We start from the raw sequence: 24,349 nt of genomic DNA, 5'->3' as shown, positions 1-24,349 counted from the left end.
CTGGAGAAGAGGAGGCTCAGGAGGAGATCTGATTGCTCTCTGTAACTACCTGAAGGGAGGCTGTAGTGAGCTGGGGGTCAGCCTCTTCCCTCGTGTAACTAGTGGTAGGACTAGAGGAATGATTAAGGCTGGATGTTAGGAAATACTATTTTTCTGAAAGAGTTATCAGGCACTGGAATGGGCTGTCCAGGATGGTAGTGGAATCACCGACCCTGGAGGTGTTCAAGGACCGTATAGCTGTGTTTAAGGACATGGTTTAGTGAGAACAGTTGGTGATAGGTGGACAGTTGGACAGAATGATCTTGCAGGTCTTTTCCAACCTTGATTCTGTAATTCTATGATTTTGCCTACTTTCATTTCCCAGTTGTGTATCAGTGTCACACTACACATTAAAATATCTATTTTCTTAAATTTTCCAATAGGAGATAAAAACAGAATAATTGTTTTTGAAGCCTAACTGAGAACAAATAATCAAGATACACAGTATTTCACTAGTGCAAAGACAACATTTACATATCATATTAATTAAAATTACTTCTGTTAAAAATTAGGAAAAGTCTCCCTGATAATTTTTTCTTAGAGGCTTTTAAATATATTTTTTCTCAGACCTTTGGTGTACTCTGGTACAATGTGTGCCTTAATATTGTTATTTAATTCTTGTCTACTCCAAGCTACTGTTTCAAAGACAGTTAAATGATTATAATGCTGTTGTATTTTCTTCAGCTTTCATAAAACGATTATATCTTTTAACGTTGTCTCATCATAACACTACATGATGAATTCCACATTCTTCTTCTGGGGAGGATTTACTATGCTTCTACCAAATTTGAATCTTCACTTCAGAAAAAAGAGTTGTCGTTACATGAAGACCTACCATCCTTTGTGGATCATTAATAAAGACATTAAACTTATCTGTCTAGTAGGGTGAATGTGTATGAAGGAAGAGTTGGGAGGAGCTGATGTAGTGTTAGTACAAAATAGCTACAAGTGATTGTCTGAAGAGAGCCGCTGGCTCTATATAGGGCTATATCTCAAAAAAGCCCTATCCTACCTGTCAGCAGTTTTGGGGAGTGACTTCTGCAATGTGTAATCTCATTGATATACAATCATTTAATCTCTGGGTGACTGTTATTGCTGGCAGAATGGCAAATATGAGCTATTTGCAGTTACCTTGTTCTGGTGCCCAAAATTGCTGTAGGATCTGGGCTGAGAAAGCTGACTCATTTTATATAGATTACCCCACAACCTTCTGATGGTCAGGATTGGTTGTTACTGACCTTGGTGAGATTCAAACTGGCGGTGGAAATGTGAAAAGCTCCATATGCCAGTATTTCTCCTGAACCATTAGGTTTTATTCCGAGAAAAATAACGTTAAGTTGATCTAAAATTACATTTGATAAGGTTAAAGATGTCTTTTGCCATGCCTTGTAGGAGCTTTTTACAGATATTTCTATCACAGAGGAGAAATCCATAGTGAGGAGGATAAATTCTTTCATTCATTTAGTATGTGTATTAATGTTTAATTAATGATAGGTGGTATCCTAAAGTGACTAGAGCAGGCTTCAGGCATTAGTTTTGTTGTTGTTGTTGTAATTTCGGCGAGGGTATTTTTTTTTTTGTGGAGAGTAAGAGTAAAGAAAGATATGTACTAATCTGTTTCATCCAGCTATATTAATTGCTTATAAAAAATAAAGCTATTAATTTAATTTCCATGTTCAGTTGCCATCTCACCTGACTGAAGTTATTGTATAGCCTGGCCAGCTGCTACAACTGATTACTATTTCTATTTGGGAGGCACAGAAAAGCTCCTATGTCTGTACAACTCTTCAAAATATATTCTGGAAAATTTTTGGGAAAAACTTAGGAGGTGATTGAAATAAGCTATTTATAATTGGACACTGTAACTCTAATTTCATCCAGGCTGTGAATGAAAACAAAATAATTAAATTTTCCTTTCCTGTTTGACTGAGGTCTGATATCTAAACAACAATACAGGATTACCTTGACCTAATTTGCATTTCACACACTCCAGCAGACTACATTTCCCTCTTCAACAAATTCTCAGGAAAGCCACTAAAATGTAGCCTTAAAATATGTGAATTTTTAGAATACCAAAAAGGAGATCTGTGATCATAGAATCCTCAGAGTTGAAAGAGTCCTTTGAAAGTCATCTAGTCCAACTCCCCTGCAATTAGCAGGGACATTTACAGCAAGATCTGGTTGTGCAAAGCCTGGTCCAGCCTGGTCTTGCATGTCTCAAAGGGTGGGCACACCTCTATGGGCAACCTGTTCCAGTGCCTCACCACTCATACTGTAAAAACCTTCTTCCTTATATCCAGTTCAAATCTTCCCTCTTCTAGTTTGAAACCGTTTCTCTATCCTATCATCACAGATCCTGCAGAAGGGTCTATCCCCTTGTTTCTTATGGCTGCCCTTCAGATACTGAAAGGCCTCTCAGTTCTCTCTGGAGCCTTTTCTCCTCTGGTCTGAACAGCCCCAGCTCTCTCAACCTGTCCTTATAGGAGAGCTATTCCATCCCTTGGATCGGTTTTGTAGCCTTCCTCTGTGCTGACAGTTTATGGGCTGGTCTGGCCTGGTTCTGTGACTAGCAGGGCAGAGAGACCCATAGATCCATGTCCCTGGAAAAGGGAAACAGGGGACCCTGAATAATTAAAAACAGTGGCAATGATCTGAGGAGAAAACAACTAATTTACCAAATACAGTATTGGAATGCAAGATAACACACTATAATACAATATAATTAGAATTGAAGCTAGTAAATCAAATATAATGAGAGAAAGAGTGTCTGAGAATGGAAGGTCTCACCGTACGCTGAGGTGAGACATGCAGTCAGGGAGACTATCAGAGAGGAGAACCGAAGGAAGAAAGGGACATCAGGAGCCCTTGCCAGGGGCTTTATCTCCTCTCTGAACACAAAGTCCTTTGGGGTATGTAATTCTACTTTTCTTCTGGACAGGTGCCTGGAACTGGACCATTAACTCTTTAACTCCCAGTGCACTACATAATGTTATGATGTGGGATACCAATAAACAAAAATCATAATGCCATGACAGTCTGGATGCATGCCAGCAGGTCCATGTCTCTTCTGTACTGAGGACTCCACATCTGGTTGCAGTACTTCGGGTGAGGCCTTGAAGACACAGGGTAGGAGAATGGTCCCAGGTTTGTTTTCAGTTTCTATTGGAATTGTCCACGAGATTCAGTTGGAAAAAAAAAAAGTGAGCCCAGGCCTGGAGTCACAGAAACATGATCAGAAACGCATCTTGTGAAAGTTTTGCCAACTTCTGTACTTATCTATAATAGTAAAGACTTAAAAAGCTAATGACAGAGGCATTGACTTCACTGAGAATTGTGTCGTAAGTATTCCTATTCTGCTCACATTTCCTTCTTCTCAGTACAAGGTGAAGGTGCAGATGCTAAGTGGGATTAGAAATCGCATCATTATTCTCAGACATGGGTCTCCAATGGTTCCACCACGGAAATGTTTCTTCTGATTCCCCTGAACTTTTGTTGTAGATATGTCCCCAGAAGAAGAAAATCTGCTTGTTAGGGGACAAAAACTATATGCAAGAGTATGCCCCAAGAGTAAGCAGAGAATGATTGAAGTTTCAAGAGAAAGCCATAAGAGAAAATGTCTTTTTATAAACCATGGAGAAGCCTGGAGCATTCTCTGTGGGATATAGGTGGAGAGATAAAACTAAGGAATAAAAACTGTGCACTGATAGAATGATGTAAACAAAGAGGAGAAAGAGGAAGTGGTTAGGAAGTATGAAAATATATGTATCTCTGCTAGAGGTATAGGTGACAGACTGGGAAATGATGTAGAAAGTGATCCTGCTTCTAACTCAGAACTTGGTAGCTGTCAACAGAATCACTTTTCAAATCAGGTGGTAAGTGGAAAAGGTGGTTTTAGACTTTACATTAAGTAATTCAATAATTTGGTAGTTCACATATACATATCCATTTTGCAAACATATAAAATATTGCTAAGCCAAATAATTTGAGACAGGAATTTCAGACAACTCAGGATAATTAAAGGATTCTGTGGGTAAACAGAATAATTCAGAGGGTTGAAAATAGAAGATATTTTATGTATGGAATCCCACACATCATATTTTGCTTCACACTGTTTCTGTGCCGTGTTAGTCTTTTTATTTCTTTTTCTGCACCATGGTATCAGGTATAATTAACTGCAGGTTTGTTTTCCTTTTTCATAGAACCATCTACAAAAACACTTGCTTGATGTGTTTGTGCAGCTCTTCTCAGCAGAACTTGAAAAGAGCTGTCAAAAAGCTGTCATGAGCTGGGCAGGGGTCAGTGCTAATTAACAGAAGGACTTGGAAGAGGAATAGTTTGATTCTGAAATCAAGCCTGGGAGGCCTGGGCAGAAAAAAGATAGGCAACACAATTGTTTGTTTTAGTGTGAGAGCTTGCAGAGGCATAGAGGGGGAGGCTGCAAGAGTAAGGCTGCAAGAGTAAAGATGAGGAGATAAAATGAATGTGTGTGGATTTCAACTGCGATGCGCTTCAGGTAGTGACACTCCCAAACTGCTATTTGCAGGGCAGTGAGAAAGAAAAGAGGGCAGACAATTCAAGGATCAAATTCAATGTTCAAAACTGGGTCAGATTTTCACTTGCTTTACATTTTTTTTGTTCTTTAATTCAATTTAAGGGAAAACAAGCTCATTTTCACTCAATGGAGGCTAGAAGGCCTGAAGGCATAGCTGAAGAGGGAGTGAGGAAAAAAGCACTGAATTTGTTCATGGGAGATAGAGAAGAAAGAGAAGTCAGCATGTGGTTGTACCAAAGCATCTTCCAAACAACAACTGTAGTTGAAGACTATGTGTCCCTACTTATAGCGGAGGATTGGAACTAGATGATTTTAAAGTTCAGCTCAAACCATTCTATGATTCCATGATGGTTGTTGTTAAAAAAACACTGATTACACTTTTCCAAGACTGAATTCAGACTTAATTTTTAAGCTTTCTATGAGAAGACAGGGTTGTTTTATCTCAAGTTATCTTCCTTCTGCAGGGACTATTACCCACATTCAGATTCTAAAATATTTTTCTCATTCTGAAAGCGATGCCTCCTCTTTCTTCCTTGGAAACTACCACAGTTACGAAGAACGCAGTAATACTATTTGGTAGAGAAAATTTTCTGCTACAGAACACTATTTTTTCAATTAGTCACAAACATTAGCTATGCATTTTGACCAGTGATGAACTAGAGTTCTTCATTTCATAGTGCGACAGTACTGCATGGCTGTCATTCTCATTGCTGTCATCACTGCTGAAACATACCACCCATTGCCTCACTGTGCTACATCTGCTGTTTGGTATCCATAAAATTCAGCAAGCATCAGTGAATATCAATGGGTGACATTTTTTTTGTCCTCCACGTGGAGGAATTTAGTGACACACCCTTATTTAATACGTACTTCTGTGTCAGACGTCATTTTGTCAGACTGCTCCTCTGCTGCCATCTGTTCCACGATAGCAAAACATAAAAATTATTGGCAGGAAAGTTCAGCCTCTTTTGCCATGATACCTCCAGCTGCCTAGTCTTTGTAGGCCAACAGAATAAGATAGGTTACATTACTTTCAGAATATTGTATATTTATCTGCAGGATCCGATAGGAAATTAATTCCAGCAATGGGCATTGATATTATTAATATGACTTAGATTTTAAGCAGGTGACTCTTCTAGTAGGTTTGCCCTGATTTTTAAAGCTTTACACTCCAGAGCAAACTTTCCAGTGTTTTACCCCTTAAATAGGCTCAAGTTATATACAAATCTAAATTTTAACATAATTACAAAACATGAAACATCCATTTAAAAACTTTTAAACTTTATACAGCTAAAACAACGCTTGAGTAATAAATGATTATTTTACACAGATTAACGAAAGCCTTTTCGTTTGTACCCCTACTACCAGTAGGTGGCACTCTAGCAATTTTTGTAAATGTTAGCTGTCTGAGTCTGATGCAAAGGCAGAGAACCCCGGGCAAATAATGAAAAATTGATTTCTAATTATTTTATTTTAGACATCACACAAACATTTTATGGATTTATGAACTATATGTTCAATGCAGTAAGCTGGGGAAATAACCAAGGAGGAGGAGAAGGAAATTTGTGGAATTGTTAGTTTATAAAGTGCTGTGAAATGCACTATGGTAATTTGATCTAGTATCCTACAGTCATCTCCCGAAGACTACTACAATTCTTGCCTGGGAAGTCTGGAGTGCCTGACATGAGGCACCTCCTCTGTATGGGATGCTCTGGCATTTTATTCAATGACACAGGGATTCATCTGGCTCTCAGAAGAGCTGCTGCCAGTAAGAGAAAAAAAGGGAAAGAATGAAGTAAAAAAAGAGATCAGGTCTCTTACGGACAAAAGAAAAAGTATAAAGCTGTATTTACCTAAATTCATTGTAATATTAAGAGATCCTGCATAGGACACTGTTCTTGATTCTGAAGATGAGCCAACTCCAAATGCCTCTGAATCCTTTTACTCCTGAACAAAGCTGCGGTGATTCAATGACAGAACTGTCATTGTTCATAAGTTGAAAGTGGCTGAGATTTTCCCTCATGGCACTCATTCTCCATTACTTTGTAGACATCACCTGTGGTATGAAGAATAGCAAAGTGATAAAAAATACAACAACTTGTTCTGAACATCAATAATATCAGTAACATCATAAGTAAGCTATAGCTAGAACAAGGAAGAATTTGTGTGTGCTTCATTTTACATGAAACCAATTTGGTGATTCAGTGAGGACACTCTGCATCCCAAACCAAGGAACATATAATTTAATGTACTGGGGCATCAAGAAGAGCTTGATCTGCCAACCAGTGGTGTTGTCATACTGCTGGTATTTTGTATGTTTCCCATGGATTTTTATTTTTTAATTCAGCATAGTTGGTCTTCATGGTGAAATTCTGAAGAAGTTAAAAATAATGTCTTTGTGGGTGCTGTTTTAGACATTCAGCCTGTTGTTCTGGGTAACAATTTATCCCTCCCCAAAATAAGCAAACATGAAGGGAAAATATGTCTCTGAGTTTGTACAGAGAATTATTAGCTGATTGCTCAGTTTCCTAAGAGGTTATTTGGCATGGTTAATGGAAATGGCAATCAGAATTCCTGAAAGGTAAAAATGTTTTTAGCTCAATTTGCTGAAATCTGGCAAACACAAAGTAAAAGTAATGTTGATATAAAAGTTTTGCTGTTGTATAGATTTTTCTTTTCTTTTCTTTTCTTTTCTTTTCTTTTCTTTTCTTTTCTTTTCTTTTCTTTTCTTTTCTTTTCTTTTCTTTTCTTTTCTTTTCTTTTCTCTTCTCTTCTCTTCTCTTCTCTTCTCTTCTCTTCTCTTCTCTTCTCTTCTCTTCTCTTCTCTTCTCTTCTCTTCTCTTCTCTTCTCTTCTCTTCTTTTCTCTTCTTTTCTCTTCTTTTCTCTTTTTTTTTTTTTTTTTTTTTTCCTCAGTGAAAGGAATGGGACTACAGGACTTGCCCTCACTGCAGGTTTACTTGGAACACAGAGTTTTTGTCAATATCAAATATATTATTTTTTATTTTCACGGGATGAGTGAGTATCAATATGCGAAAACAATAAACAATCAACATGCATTGCCTCATTGAAAATAACTGTTTATAGGCACATAGTAGGGAACTTTTTGGAACATTAAAAGTGTTGTAGAAAGTCAATGCTTTTGATAGCTGCTTTAATTGCTCCTTTGCCATGCCCTTCAAATCATATTTTGTTAAAACACCTCACTGTCATTTTTTGTTGTCTAGATTTGCACTTATCAGTCTGTCACATCAAGTTAAACAACACTACAACTGGAGTATGCAATATACTTTATTTTTAGGTTTGTGGAAAAGATTTGTGTTGTGCATGAGAGCTGTGGAAGAAAGACATCATTATGGAGGAATCCTAATTGTAAACTGAACCACCTCCACCCCCAAATTAGCAGTATAAGGTAAGAGAGGTTGGATTTCAAAACAGTGGCATTCATCCCTCTGTTCCTGTTTAAATGTCCTTGATTCATCATGCTAGAAAACAAGCACATTAAAAGGCAGTACAAGCCAGATAGCTTCCACGAGCAAAGAAGCATAATTCAGCGTTACATGAGCTTGAAAATCTCAGATATTTATCATGTTACATCCTTGCTCATTGCCTAGTTTCAGATATCAAGACAATGTGCTCATACATATCAGGCAGAGGAGTGAATTTCTCGTTGTGCCTTCTTAGTGAAGGGTTTAACGTCATAGCTTCTCCTTTCCTCTTTTGTTCATTTCTACCATTATGTTCTTAAAATGTCTACAATTTGGCTCTTTGCTTTCACTTGTTTTAATAAATCAGAAAATATGATTAGATTGCACAGACTACTCTCTCTCACACACACAAAAGCCTCACATAAAATTTTAGGAATACTTTTAGGGCTCCCTTGAAAAAGCAATGCCTCATGTGCTCTTGGAGGTTTGTGTTATCTTACAACAAAAGTTTTCTTCAGGGAGCAGGTAAAATTATGTCAGTATATTACCTGGCAGTTGGGGGAAGAGATGCACTTAAAAATGCTAATTAAGCATGAATTCTGTTACCTAAGAATGTTAATCTGTCTAATTAGCAAGGCAAAAACTCCCTGAGTTTTGGGAACAGAACTGTGTTGTGTTAAATGTTTTCCCCCATGAGAATTGTTAAGATGCATCTCTTAATGATGCTTCTTCTCTTTGGAGACAAAGAAATACTAAGTTTTGTCAGTACGCTGCTTCCTAGTTTCTCTTTCAGCACTGTTTAAATAACTTTCTGCTTTTACATATTCCCGTGATGTAAATTTATTGAAATCTCAATTTTCTCTAGAGGAAATATAAAGCTAGTTAGAATGACTACTGTTTTTTGTTTCTCCATGAACTGTCACTACTTCCAGAGACAGTGAATTATTATTTTGTTTATTGTATGGCATCTTTGCTCTGCTAACTCTCAAAGATATTTATGTGTAGTGATGTGCCTTGAAGGTTGTTAATACTGGACTCAGAGAAACTGTCAATGAAGTGGGAATTTAAGCTCTTAACCAGTCCTGTTCTCTGATGAATAAGGCTTACTTTATTGATAAGGATTCAGTATGAACTCAGTGGGTTTTCTCTGCTCTTAGAAGTAGCTGGAATTAGAGTCTCAGAGTTTTGAATACCCCAAGAAGAGGGGCTTCCCAGTCAACCCTCAATGCCAGAACTGCAGTAGGAAAAGGTGTGCCACAAGATGACTGCTCATTCCCCAGCCATACGAATCATGAAATCCTCTCCTTGGACAAAGCAAAAGGGTTGGCATGCCATGGCTATATGTTCAAATTACTGCTGTTAAACTGGAAGTAGGAAACTATATTCTGCAATTATTCCAGGATAGCTTATAGAGTATGTGGGCATTCTCTATGCAACTCTTCAGGCTGAAGAAGACAGAAAAGGTGTAGGTGAACCTTCTTAGATACATCACTAGATGTTGAAGACCATTGAGTCCAGATGACTGTTTTGTACATACATTTATTAGGTGTGCAACATTGTGTGTCATGAGTGCAGCATATTAATACACCTGGGAAGTATTATGTTACTTGAGTGAGAAGATGTGCTGTGTAACTCCCCACTACAGATTGTCTCCCTCTTTCACTTTGGTAACATTGTGTCGTGCTGAGTGCACTGCTCATCGGATGTCTTGGTGCGCCTGAGTCCGGCCAAGGTCTCAATAGCATAGGGTTTTTGAGGCAGAGCTGGGCACGTGCAGGGCAGGAAGAGAATATGGCCCTTCTGGCAGCACTAAATTGCAGTGCTGGCTCTTTATTTCTGCATAACATTGCCCTAAAATGAGTTCATGGGGATGGAATCAGAGCAAGCCTCTCTCTTAAAAGCAGTCCTAACGCACCAATTTGCTGCTGGGTTGAGGTAGAAATAGCCTTTTGTCACTGTTTGCAGTGTGAATTTTTGCCTATTTTAACTTACAATCAGCACTGACAACTCTTAAGATTGTATCTCAGACATCAGGATGTTTGCATCTCTTGCAATGAAAGCTGCTAGAGCTTGAAAGACTGAAGATAGATTGAAAGTAACGTTTTAAGGCTGCCTAGGGACTTAAGATGCAGAACATGATAGAATCCTGCAGAGCTATAGGAAAAGGCTCAACAGCTTGAAACTCCAGAGTAATAGGAACTTGGCATTTTTAATGACTGATCTCTTGATATTTTTGAAATTATTTTGAGTTTTGGAAAGTTTTTTTTTCATAAAGTTTGACTGCTGAAGACTGACAGTACCTCATAATGGCTGTGAGTATTGTTTTTGTTTTTTTTAAATTTGTTTTTGTTCTATTCGGGTTAAAATTAGCATAAGTTTAATGAGAACTCTGCAGTAAATTCTGAGAAATCCTAACAGGCCACCTAAGAAAACAGACTTCAAAGTATGCATTCAAAAGTTTCATTTGAAGATTTTTGTTTGCCAAGATAAATGTACAAAAGAAGTTTAAAAAAATTTTAATCGTTTTTCTCATTATTCTTAACTTTTTTTTTCCTACCCGCCTCCTGAGCATCTGTTAGTCTGCTTAGCACTTTGTCCTGACACCATTACCACCTCTTTATTTCCCATTTCCCCTTTTATCTCTTGCTTATACATTCCTCCTTTTGCCACAGAGGTGTGTGGGAATGATGTAGAGGATTTTACCTAGTGTCTGGGGTTTGTGCTGTGATTGCTCTGCTACTGCAGTTGGTTGCACCAGGGGTCTTATGAGAGCAGCCTGCAGATTTCTAACAGCTTCTATCACATGTAGTTTCAGGGTATTTGTACATACAGATAGATACATACATACAGAAAGTCATGTTATATCTGGATTCCTGTTCTCAGAGCACCTTACCACATTGTCTCTCATAAAACTACCAGGCTGTTGCTGCTACTGCTAATGCTTGAAATGCAGTTTTAATAAGCTGGGGAAGACTGTGACAAGTGGGGTTTAACAAGAGCTCTTGGTGGTTTTTTTTTTTTTTTTTTTTTTTTTTTTTTTTTTTTGTGGGATTGCAATTGAGATGGCAATTGCCTTGATTGAACACCCTTCTATCATGACCTTCTTACACAGATCTGCATGTCTTTTTCATGGAGAAGATGGTGGAGATCATTTCAATGACACACATACAGATTTGTTGGACACAACCTGGAGGAAAGGGAAAAACATGGTTCAAACTAAGGGAGCAGCTCAGCTAACCAATGCCACCATGGGCACTTGGATGTCCTTTCTTGGACCTTGCTCCTTTAGCAAAAACCAAACCTGAAAGAGCAAATGAAACAAAACAAAATAAAACAGAAAACCAATGCACTCCCACACATGGAATAAACTAAACAAGAACACTGACAAAATTCTTTTGCTATGGAAGTAGCTTGTTTAAAGATTCCAATAACCTGTGTGCCTGTGGCTGCTGGGGAGATGTGCTGAGTCAGTGCTTTACATTACAAATATGGTCTGCTGTTCTCATTCATTGCTTCTGTGGCTGGCAAACAGCCAGGTGAAATTGTGCAGAACACCAAATATTAAGTTAAAGAGAGCCAGAGCAATGTGTCTGTGATACATTTAGAATGGAGATGGGGAATTAACTGATGTGTTTCTGAACATGAAGCTGAAATTGCTGAAGAATTTTAGATACTGTGTGTCTGTGTGCTATGCTTTGGAGAAAAAATATGTTTTTGACTGTAGCTCTCCATGTGTAAAGCTTTTATTGCTTTCGTTATATCTCATTAAATCCGCTATGCTTTGTGATGTTGCTAAGAAAACTGTATTTCACACAGGTAAAATTCACATTTGTTTAATTTATTTTACTGTTTAATTTACTTGCTAATCCAGAGGAATTTGAAGCACAGGAGGGCATATCTGGTAGCTTTTACTTATGTTTGTTTTTGATGGTTACAAACTAATTTTCTGAGACAAAGTTTTCAAGAGCCATTTTCTTGTTAGAAAATGTGTGTGTGCAAGTCAGCTTTGACACTTAGGGATACAACTTGCTGTTCAGGGATACATAGTAATTACATGCCAGATCAAAGCAAAACTCAAGAGGCCTGTCACACTGACGAGAATTTAGGCTTGTAAGCCACATTTTTTTCCCAGTTCACATTTTGCTCTTATCTCTCTCTCTTGATGACTAGGGGAAAAAAAAAAAAAAAAAAAAAAGCTTTCTATTCAAAAATTCTGTAGCCTAGCTGTGAATTCTTGCTTTCCTACATGCTGACAGGAATAGCAGACCTCACTAATGCGTTTTGAAGACTGGCAGCCAGGAGAATTTGCACTTGAATGGGAGCTTCTATATATGCATGCCAGAAATTCCAGGTAAGAGGATACCTGAGAGAGAAAGTAGTACTAATGGAACCAGACAGTGTACATGCTGAAATTTATTGTCTTTTGTTGAAAAAAAACTGCTCAAAGCTAGCAGGGTGTAGAACAGTCTATATTATGTTTTTCAAAATTAGCTTTCTGGAAGAGATGTTGGCTCTAAGTCTAGACTTTCTTTTTCCCCCTTGTTGTTTTTAGAGTATGCACTGGCAGAGTCCAATTGAAACTACAAATACAGCTGCTAATACAAGTATAGCTATGCTTGTTTTCTGCATCTTTAGTATTTGTAGTGATATATTAACTGAGTGCTCTCAAGATCCCCACAATAAAGCTGTAAGATACATCCTTATGTGCATTGAAACCTTCCTAAGAGGTGACTTATGATAAAAAATGTTTTGGTTTTGGGAGAGTGTATCCACCAACAAAAGCAATAAAGCATTCCATTAGACGCTAGCATTTTGTCAAAATACAATGAAGTGTAACATATGAACTACTTTCATGTATTGCTCCTAATTATCTATAATAGTCAAGATAACCAAACATGCAGAAACTCTCTTGACCAAATACATGCTGTGGAATTGCAGCATGGTTCCAGAGAGGTTTGTTATGTGTAGAAATTACTGAAATTTGCCTGTGTTTTAGGCATAAAACTTTTCAGACATGGCTGCACTCTGTTAGCTTGGTGTCAGACTCATTCTATACAATTGTCAGGCTCCTTGTATGTATTACAGAGTTGTCATTAGTTCTGGGAAAAAGCAATTTTTGTCATCACTGCAGCAGAAATGTGTACATATCATAAATGGAGCCTGAAGGGATCTAGTTCCTGGTTATTAAGTGCTCATTTCAGATAGTGGACAATAACTGCTGTTTCTGATGTTTTACATTAGGCTGCCCTTACTGCTTGCAGGTCTTATTTTCACTGGATGTTAGTCATGCTATTAGAAATATTTATTTAATCAGTCACATTGTGTACTATCCAAAAGCTGGTAAGTATCACTGCATTAGTTAACGCTTTATCATTAACTAAGCTCTAACACTAGTTCTGCTGCATCAATATTGAGTAATTAATGAGAAAACAAATTTTCAAAAGGTTTCTCTGAAATACGTTTATTGGTCACTATGGAAATTTTAATACTCTTGCCTAACTCATAGCGTGTACTGCAGCCTCATTCCCTTGAAAATAGCATTTCAGTTGTTAATCAGAATAACATCTTGGAAGATGAAAAAATAACATTAATTTTAGCAAAAACTCTTTGAAAGCATAGTTTTCTACCTCATATTTGCAAATTTATACAAATTGAGGTGTTTTTTTTTTTTTTATATATCAGTATTTTGTGTGATTTCTCTGCTATTTCATAAAGCTAATAGAATTGAGAACTGTTCATTACTAGGCTTGTTTTTTTTGACTGCTCCCTCTGATTGCAAAGTCAAGTCAGTAAGTAATGGACAGTTGAAATTCTGATCAAATGGCACCAGTTCAGGCTGCTATGTAATGTGAGTGTAGTAAAACAAACAAACCCACATAAGTCTTTAAAGAATTGGCCAATTTGTGAAGTTAACTAAAGTGTGTATTATCTTTCAGCTTTCCTACGGCTACTTTTTTTTTTTCCTCTGTTGACAGATGACTATTTTATTATTATAGTTGGTTGAAATCATAATTCTCACTGCTACTGCTGCTTATTAGGATGGAAAAAATAATGATCCTGACTGTGTCATATAGCAGTAAGCAGACCCATTGAAGCTGAACACCACCATAGACTGGGACAATAACCTCCCACATTTCAGTGGTCACTGGTAGGTCATTTCATTTAAACAATTACATTTGAAACATGTACCCTAGCTGTAGTGGCTACTGTTGCTTTTGTCTTCCCTGGTAATTTAACCTTTCTCAGGTTGTTTATTGGACTGTAATTTTGGGGGGCTGGATTTTACCTGATTTCTATCTACATTAGCTTAAACTATGTTTGAAACTCTGGCCACTAAACAGTAATAAAAAGATGTACTTGAGAGCACATGGAATAAATATACTCAGCTGTCATAGATGAGAAATATGAAAATTGAATAAAATTTTGTATTGTCTGTCCTGACTACTGAATATTTATGTGCAGTTTTGTAACAATTATATAATACCATGTATATCCCCTGTCCTTCTCTGCAGGAAATAAATAACATAGTAATGCTTAATTAAGGAAGAGAAGCATCCTCAAGAAGTAAAAGATTTTCTGGAGCTAGTCTTTGTTTCATCCTCATTTATCTACAGATGTGTCATAGTTTTGGCTTGGATAGAGTTAATTTTCTAACAGAGTTTCGTTTGAAGCTGTGGATTTTTTTTTTGTTAAAATAGCAATGGTAATACACCAGCATTTTCAGTTGTTGCTGAGTATTGCTACATGGAGCCAATAACATTCCCCTTATAGTGCCCTGTCAGCAAGGAGCTGGGGGTGCACAAGGAGCTGGGAGGGGACAGAATCAGGGCAGCTGACCAAAACTGACCAAAGGGGTGTCCCTTAACATAAGGCATCATACTGAACAACAGAACAGGGAGAAAGGAGGAGGAAGGGGGATTCTTTTGCACTGATGGTATTTGTCTTTTCAATAAGCCATTATGCATGGTAGGTTCTGTTTTCCTGGAAGTGGCTGAACATCTGCCTTCCTATGGAAAAAAGCAGATTAGTCACTTATTTTGATTTATTGGATGAGAGGCTTTTGCTTTACTTAGCAAACCATCTTTATCTCAACTCATTTTTCACTGATTTACTTTTCCAATTCTCTCCCCTCTTCCACTTGTGGAGGGTGAATGAGCTGAAGTACCCAGGGAGTTAAAAAACACAACAAGATGTTCCTTTTCAATCTGGAAGTATTTTAATAAATTATTTTAATGTGGTTTACTAGTGCTTATTCACACTGTGGCAGTGAAGCCCCAGTCAAGTGCTATTTAATGGGCAAGGTAGAGAGCAACATCCCTCAGGACACAGACACTTTGTAGTTAGGAAGAACATTTGAGCTAGGAAATTGGTAAGTATTCATTTATTCCTATCAGTTTACTGTAGAACTGAGCCACGCATAGCTACTTTGTGGTTCTGGAGCTGTTCTGTGATTCTATGCTAAGTCTTGTAGAAGTTCTGTTCCAATGCATCCAACATGAATAAGTCAGCTGTAAAGTTATGCATGCCACCACATCTAAGTAATTAACTTTTTCTTGCTGAGCTCAGTCATTGTGTCTGCTAAGGTCCACCTTTGGATCTGCACACCATGTATGAATGTTCTTCGATTCCATCTCTGTTGTTTTGATTGGGTAGACCCGTCTGCATTAGCAAGTGATTCAGTTCTTTGCAAGCAGCTCAGTAGATCACAGCATCTGACGCTGAGGTCTTTACATTGGACTAATTATGTTTCAGACTCTATTTGATTTATTGATCCATATATTGCTACTGTTTGGGTGTCTCAAAACTGAAGAACTAAATGCTTGTCTCAGATCCCCAGAGGGTAGGGTGTACTTGGGCCAAGACTTCTGGTCTAGTTTAGTTTTCTTTGGAATAAATGTAGTTTGCATGCCTTATATCTGTTCTGTAATTCAAGCCAGATGTGGTAAATGAAAAAAAAAAAAAAAAGAAAAAAAAAACCTGCCTGCTTAAGAAAGGCTCTGAATTTGAGTACTAATTAGAGTGTAGCAGTTGACAAGGGTTGAGGTGCTGTTTCTTTAGCACATTTTTGACTGATTATGTGAGTTCTTCTGAGTTTTCAAATGTAATGAGATTAGCTGAATTTAGTTTAAATTCACCTTTTTGACTTGACTGAATTTGAGTAAGGCAGACTTGTCACAGTTCAGAGGAAATTTACAAAAACACTCCTTGCCAGCTATTGACTATTAGTCACTGGTTGCTGGGTCAGACACAGCATTAATAGTAAGCCTGTGAATGAGTGCAGTATGCACTCACATTATCTGCCATTCACGTAAATCTGGGCATACAACTAGGTGTTCTACAGCTGGCATCACTACTTCATCTCTGGGGCATTTATTCATTGGTGTGATCCACACCTGTTGCATCATCAGTCATGCGATTTAAGTCTCGTGACCAAAAAACATTATCCTCTGACAAATACTGTGCAATTTTAGTTGTTCCATACTGGCTTATATAAGTGCTGGAGTGGGCATAGCAATGCCTTGCTGGTGTGGGCTGATGGTGGAACTGATTATGCAGACTGACACTCACTTCCAACTCTGTTTCTATTAGGGAAATTGATACACTTCAATGAAAAGGTATCTTGATAATTAGTTTTTCCTCTCAAATAGCTTGTCCAATTTTTTAAATATATCTATATATCTAATGTAATGTAAATTTTCATTTTTATCTTTTTTCTTTTCTTTTTCTTTTTTTTTTTTCTTTTTCTCATTAGGAAGGAGGAGGAACTGGGGGCCAGGAAGGAAAATTACTTTCAGCTAAATGGGCCTGCTTTCTGCAGAGTTTATGCTCACTGGATATCCTATTTTATCAAAGAAAGCTGTGTTCATGAGTGAGATGGCGTATTTCATGTGACGATTCAAATGGAACTGATTGTTTTGTTTGCTTGCTTTATAAGCAAGACAAGGTTTCACATTTTCAGGCATACCTGAAATGCCTAAGTTCAGGAATTAATTTTCACAGTTAGTGACTAGAGCAAAAGGACAAAATACTGCCATTCACCTTACCATCTGCATTCAGCTGGCCAATTTGTGAACAATATATCTGACTACAACCAGCTGCTGGATTTTTAGTACTCAATTATTTTCTCAATCTGTGCAGTAACACTGAAAATGGATGAATATCATTTGTTTTGGGGAAGAGAAAGCATCAGATATTCAATATCATAGAGCTGCCAGGACTCTGCTGTTGTGTAAAATATGTCTGAGAACAGTTAAGCATGATGAATGCAGATGGACTTGAAGAACACACGAAGAACTGTTTATTGGCAAATGTGGGTAGAATTTCATCTTTCCCACTTATCACACTCTGTCTTGCAATGGAAGCATTACAAACACATCCACAGCTGAAATACTTTACTTGCGCTTGCTGAGATAAACAATGCCCATGATGTTGTCTGGTGTGTTGTCACTGTGTGCCACAGGCTTGCAGTGGGAGTGGTTTCACATGTCCTTCAACCCTCAGAGATGTGGATGGAAAAGGAACTGAGAGAGCTACTGCCTGGGACTTAATCTGCTGACATACTCTCTTTCTTATGTCTTGTTCAAAATTATTGATCGTTTCATACACGACAGGGTATGTTGTCATAAAAGTGTTCCTAACACTGAATTGATTTCAAGTGCAGAAGAACAACAAATGCTATTTGGACCTGCCTTGTGCAGATCACCTTCTGTCACTATGGCATAATGTGGAGATGAGCTGCACTGTTGCAGGTGGCATCACAGTGCTGTGAGGCAGTGGTTCGGTTGATAAATGAAGTTGATCTAGTTTTATGACACTTTTCTGTTTCAGTAGACCTTGTCTTTGTCCTTTAGTGACCACCAGCAAGCAGTAGAGTATTGCTGCTATGGAGCAATGAAATGTTGTGTGTTTGATGTACATAGAAGCAGGTTCAAGCCTGGTTTTCTTCACCAAAGATAATGCTTAGGCTTGGGTCACAGCCAAAGAACTTTTTAAAGAGTTTATGGGAAATAAATGAACATAGAGAATGAGTTGAGACTGCAAAGGCAACAGCAGATACATGTTTATTACTGTTCAGCATTGCTTTTCTAAGAGAGAAAAAAGAAAAACAATGAAAGAAATAATTACTTTCTGGGTTAGTTTGCATGAAAAGAGTGATTTTGCTTTCCCTCCACCTTCCAGTAAATAAAGAATAAAACCTTGCAGAAGTTTAAAATAGTTTTAATCCTTTGTAAAATGTATGAATTTCCCTTCCCCTTCCCCTTTCCCCTCCCTTCCCATTCCTCTTTTCCCCTCCCCTTCTCCTTCCCCTTGTTCTCTCCCCTCCCCTTGTTCTCTCCCCTCCCCTTGTTCTCTCCTCTCCCCTTTTTCCCTCCCCTCCCCTAAAAAGGGGTAAAATAAAAACCACAACACATTTCTAGATATCCAAGGAATTTTGTGGCATTTACATACATAGACTTATAGGTAAATAAAATGCAGTATTATTATCCTGTGCTTAGTTAGTTCTTCCTTTTTGTCACCTGACCTAGAAAAAGTAATGCAGCAAGTGTAAGCTGTGTATGGCAAGCAGTACATTGCAGAGCATTCTGGCACTATTATGGTGAACTGATTTGCTGCCTTTTGCTTCAGAGTCTCCTTCCTATTAGTCATATGCCTCTCAAACTAGTTCAAAGACTGTTTCACTAGACTTTTTTCTTACTATCCTACCAAAGAAAAGTCTTTCCCTCTGTTCATTTAATCATTCAGATCTGGAACTTCTCCTGCATCTTGACCAAAAAATCCTTTTCTTCTTTTTTTCTTTTGATTCCACTAGAAAATACATTTTTTTCTGTCCAGCTCTTCAGAGTAATTCTCAACCCCCTTCACTATAACTTATCAAGATAGGCAGCATGGCTTATGTCTGCATTAAGTCAGAATCCGAGAGCTCTATAAATGGAAACATGCAATTTCACACACAGACTGAATGTATTATGCCTATTAACCAAACGATTCTCTTTCTGAGAAATATGTTACTGTAGTTTGAAAATGCTGTTACGTAAGAAGTCTGCTACATCAGAGTAATAATACAGCATGCAGAATTATATGTGCCTATTTCTGACCTCTCCATCTGCATTTTCAAGAGACTGTATTGTGGCCTAATTCTTGCAGTGAATTTCAGTGGAGCTTTACTAGTAGCTCTAGTAGCTGTTCTGGAAAAGGACAAGAGTCTGACTTCTTGCTTGTTTGTTGTGCAGTGTAATTTCTTCGTAGAGACGGAGGTCAGCATCAAGTCCATTGCTTCCTGTATTTTCAGAGTAAGTTTAAGCTACAGTTTTATCTGACAAATGATGAGCTTCTATGGACAACAGTGCCATCTGCTCCTTCTGCTTTTTTAAGTGTGCATGGACTAGCTTTGTCCTGCCTTCCAGCCTCTGAGTCCACTCATGACGAAGCCTGCAAAGGGAGGACAAATACTTAGCAAGCACAGAGCCAAATCCTTCAAATACATCCAGGGCTTTTCAGTAGGATTGAAGCTTTCCTCTCTTTCATCACCACAGCACATGTCCTGTATTTGTTTACCATCTACACATCTCTGCATCTTGCTAGATAGGGAATGCAGGGGAGAAAAGGATAGTGCTGATGGTATCAGTGGGTGACATTGCTAGATTCCTAATGAGTCAAACAACTGCTGAAACTGTCACTGTGAAGAGCTCTGTTTTTTCCTCTGGGGTATTCTCAAAGCCACAGAGAAGCGCACTGCCTATGTGGAAAGGTCATTCAAGGTGGAAAGTGAAATTACAATTAACATATTCTCCACAACTTTACTCTAAAATGCTTTGGAGGAAAGCAAGCAGGACCTTACACATCTTTTTTGTTTTGTTTTCTTTCTTTCTTTCTTTTTCTTTTTTTAACTTTAAATGATAATAATAAAAAAAGACAGTGAAGACGTAGTCATTTGGGATCCAAAATATCTTTAGATCTTGTATGTATTTCATGAAAGGAATTGATGTCACATGCAAGAGGAGCCACATGCAAAAGTATTAGTACAGACAGAAGAGAAGATGACTAGGAACCAGTACAAGATACTGTTGCTGGGGTAATTTTCCAAAGGAAATATTATTATGAAGCACCTGATACAGCAATGCTATAAGATTAGATGTCATATAGTAGTGCCAAATGTGTCATGTAATACATGGGCTTTTATTTTACATTTAATGTAGTAAAAAGAACAGCAGCTAATAATTTCATCTGAGAATAACTTAACAGTAGCAGTTTCAAACTGATGCTTATGTTCATTTGGCTCCTGAGTTTGACTGCAGAGTGTGTTCTAAACTTCTCTCATTTGGTCTGCCTTTGCTATTCTCTCCTTAGTATAGTTAAGCCTCAGAAAGCTTCAATTGTTTAGTAAATATTTGCCATTCAAAGTGTTGCTGTTCCTTGTTAACTAGTTATCTAGGAGTCCCAGAGGGAGTGCCTGGCTATACTTAGAGCCTTTTAATTTTTCCAGGTGCCACTTATATGAGGTAGTGAACCTGTACATTTTGTAATGACAGTATCTATTATCTCCTGAATGCCCCTTTAAAAAAAGAAATGGGAACATTCTGTGATCAACTTGGATGTTTGTTGACTGACCTTGAAGGAGCTTGCTTGGGTCTATTTTAGTTGTGACCTGTAGTAATTAAGACCCATTCAAAGATCTTTTGCTATTTTTTTTTTTTCTTATTCAGACAAAATTTTGAAAAAGCTTTTCACATTTTAACTCTGAAAATTAAATGTATTATTGATGCACATAACTGCAATTGCCTTGTGATACATTTTTGTATTAGTTTTTATGAAGCTAGAAGACAAAACTTTACAGCCAAACACTTTCCTGGCTTTTTTCTTCAAAAACTGGTTGATTTTGGTTTGAGAAATTTACTGGCTAGCTGGAGGATCATACTGTCATAGATACACAAAATATCCAAAATTGAAAGGGATCCAAGGATCATTGAGTCCAACTCTTGTCTCCACACAGGATCAACCCAAATGTCTGGCAGTGTTGTCTGCATACTCCTTGGACTCTGACATCTTGCAGCTGTGACAGCTGCCCCAGGGAGACTGTTCCATGTCCATTAACAACTGGTGAAGTGTATTGTTATAATAGCCAGTCTGAACTACCAAACTCTGATGTTGCTGGGACATACAGCCTACACAGACACTGATTTCCATATTTTTAAGGTGAGAACAGTGCTTCCTTCTTGGGTGTCAAGATCAGAGTATCTTGATTTTTTTTTTTTTTTTAAGATACAGCCCTTTACCTATACATTCCAATTTGGTGGAATTGAGTTAATTTATATGGATGTACTCGTTCTTAGGAAACTTCATGTGGAAAACCTTTCCAACTTCAAGAAGAAAGTCTACCAGAAAAGCACAAGAGAGACATGACCTTCCCATCTTGTTGCACTGACTGTTAAGGGATTAACTTAATTAGTGGGAGATGTTGATTCAAACTTCTAAGGTTCAGCAGGTTGATCAAGTATTTGAGGCATCTACCATAGCTGACTGAAGTATTTACATTACAGTCACAGCTCTTTCTAGGTAGTGAATGCTGTTTTATGCAGTTTTGGCATAATAAAAAATAATAGAAATAATTGAATAACTTTATTTGTCTACTTACTGACTTGTTTCCTTTTGTATACCAGGAATGATACTGAAATATGTTTCATCAGACAGGTAGACATTATTGTAACATTTCTAACCTTGTGGTTTATATGATGTAAGACATTATTAAAATGATAACGATGCTATGGATTTGTTTATACTATTCATTAAATGGGTGTTTTGTTATTCCTTTAATTCAATGTAATTTTATTTATTTGCTGTAGCTGCATTAGTAAAATTTCGGATACTTTCTACTATCTGTCACAAGACCTTGTGCCAAGGTATTTTATTTTTATTTGGGCATGCTCCTAGGCCTTTGAAGAATGTTCATGAGATTCAAAGGTGAGGGGTATCTGAGTTTCCATGCAGAAGAGCCGTGGAAATTTGAGACAAGCAGCTGTGAGAGGAAAAGTGCCAAGGACCCAGAACAAAATCTATGCTATGAATAAAGTAGTACAATAGGGGTTATCTTATTTTAAAGCATGTGATGACAGACCTGATCTCTTGGACAAAAGAAAATACACCACTTACTTGTTGAGAGCACTTTTGCTTAACCTAGACTCCTCACTTTCTCGTTGCCTCGTTTGCTCTTGGATGGCTTTTTCCCAGAAGTTCTTCAACTCTACTGCTTCAGGACCATGCATCTTGTGGCGTTCAAAGTTGCTACGCTTGCTCATTTTCTGAAAGGCAATTTGGAGGTCAGAGAAGTCAGTAGATTAACTCGAGGCAGATAGTACATTGCTTAGCTCCCTGCAATTTCTTTCCCATGAAGTGCTATTAAAATAAACTATTTTACCCAAAGAAAAAAGGAAACTAATTCTTACTCTACTTTGAAGCTAAATATCAGGCACTGAAACATGCCTGTGCTGACAGTTAAATGCCATACCTATATTTTTGGTATAGAGTAATGACTATGAATAGCAGAGTTTCTCTGAAATACTGACTAAGCCCCGGTACATGAGAGATTTTTTGTGTTTTGCAAGAATTTAGGAAAAATGCTTTCAAATTTAGCACTAAATCGGTGATGTCTAGATGAACTGTAGTGAAGGGTTTGCCCTTTTTCTCACTTCTGAAGTTTTAAAAGAGATCAGAGGTGGATGTTATCTGAGGGAAATGCATTGCTATTAAATGACTCCTATTACTGCTCAAAATGTTATCAGACATAAAATGTGCAGGGGAATTATGAATCTAAAGCTGAAGCACACAAAGTACAAATCCTTCAGGAGCTTGTTATGGCCTTGTTCTTTAATTTATCAAATTAAGAGTTAAATACTGCTAAAAGTAGAGCTTGTTAAAATGTAGACATCTGTTTCAATGAATGAAAGAAAGAAGTGGGGGGAATTTCCTTGCTAAATGTGTAGCATTCAAAAGTAGATGGCTTTATAATGCTCAGATATCAAAGACACTTTCTGATACGACCAAATATGTATTAATGTTCAAAACTTAGTGGAACTTTGAAAAGTTAAGTTCTGTTATTTATTTCCAAAGGAAATCAGAACATTTGCATCATATTCTGTAATTGTTGCTGGCCAAAATTGCTTTTCTATGAAATTAAATGTGTTGTGGTTTTTATGATTTCTGTTAAGCATTTCATGCTTACCATGGTGAAGGCAACCACTGGGTAACTTGAAAAATATGCAGTACCCCATGCTACCACCTGAAACACCATATTAGGTCTTGAGAAAAAAATCCTGTGGAGATACGGCACTCCAGAAAGAATTGAGTCAGATAATGGGACTCATTTCAAAAATTCTCTCATAAATACTTGGGCTAAAGACCACGGCACTGAGTGGATTTACCATATCTCCTATCATACACCAGCTTCTGGAAGTATCAAACAGTACAACAGATTGTTAAAAACTGCGTTGAAAGCAATGGGTCACATAATACTGAGAGAAGCATTTGGCAGAAGCCACCTGGTTGGTCACTACTTGAGGCTCTGTCAAATGAGATGGTCCTGCCCAATCCAGCTCCCTTCATACTATGTCCCCGTAGTACATGTAAAGAGCATGATGGGAAAAGTGGTTTGGAAAAGGCAAATCTTTCCATGTTTCCACGAAACATTTTTTACTCAGGGTCCACTTAGTGTATGATGCAGAAAAAATGGGGATGTTCAATGTGTGCCACAAGGGAATTTGATTTTTGGGGAATGCAGTCACTAAATCCTTGTATATATATGTGTATGTGTGTGTGTTTAGTGCATTACTGTTAATTATTGTTCATATACATATTAAGAATGGTGTAGTGAAGTGGAATAAGATGTGGAATGTCATGGTTTTATGATTTCTCTTATTGGTATTCCATATTGTAACCCTATATAGTGCAGTGGGAATTAACTGGGAATAATAATCAATTCCATGGATTGTCGATAGTTTCCATCTGTCTTTCTCAAAAGAGAACAAGAACTACATCTCCCAGAAGACTTTCACTGTTCTGTTTCCATTTTCTGTTCAGATGGAAAGATAAAATGACTCGGGAGACACAAGACTGCCCCTTTTTTCACAGCTTGTCTCTGTGGTATGTGTTCCTTAGCCTTCAGCATTAGAGTAAAGTCTTCAGTTTTGGACACTCTCTTTCTTGTTTTATTTTATTTATTTGCTTCCATTCCAACTATATTGTATTATATTGTGTTATCTGGCATTCTGCTATCTTATGTAGTAAATTAGTTTTCTCCCTTAGCTCCTTGCTGCGTTTTTGTTTTAAGGCCATCTCCTT

General features: G+C 37.6%; 1 protein-coding gene and 1 long non-coding RNA gene across 2 annotated transcripts; one reads left to right on the top strand and one right to left on the bottom strand.

Annotated features, from left to right (window-relative positions):
- The first annotated feature begins 3,012 nt into the window (after positions 1 to 3,012).
- On the top strand, positions 3,013 to 12,347 carry LOC149912972 (uncharacterized). The gene is made up of 3 exons (XR_016461821.1): positions 3,013 to 3,183; positions 7,891 to 8,001; positions 12,274 to 12,347. It is a non-coding gene; the product is annotated as an uncharacterized LOC149912972 (long non-coding RNA).
- Positions 12,348 to 19,314: 6,967 nt separating this feature from the next.
- LOC116238479 (protein FAM240B-like) lies at positions 19,315 to 22,311 on the bottom strand. Its single transcript, XM_031608190.2, has 2 exons — positions 22,166 to 22,311; positions 19,315 to 19,447 (listed from the first exon to the last, which is right to left on the bottom strand). The coding sequence occupies exons 1-2, from the start codon at positions 22,309 to 22,311 to the stop codon at positions 19,315 to 19,317; spliced, it is 279 nt and encodes a 92-aa protein (XP_031464050.1).
- Between the last annotated feature and the right edge of the window lie 2,038 nt (positions 22,312 to 24,349).

The sequence above is a fragment of the Phasianus colchicus genome, chromosome Z (genome assembly GCF_987193195.1).
Source record: "Phasianus colchicus chromosome Z, bPhaCol1.hap1.1, whole genome shotgun sequence".
Classification (NCBI taxonomy): Eukaryota; Metazoa; Chordata; class Aves; order Galliformes; family Phasianidae; genus Phasianus; species Phasianus colchicus.
Note: the sequence above shows the minus strand (reverse complement) of the source record. Positions and strands in the feature narration are given on the sequence as shown.

Coding starts and splice junctions, on each gene's coding strand:
- LOC116238479 (XM_031608190.2), bottom strand. CDS start 22,311: ATGAGCAAGCGTAGCAACTTTGAACGCCACAAGATGCATGGTCCTGAA. Junction 19,448..22,165: donor AGCAAAAGTGCTCTCAACAA/GTAAGTGGTGTA, acceptor CTCCCTTTGCAG/GCTTCGTCATGAGTGGACTC.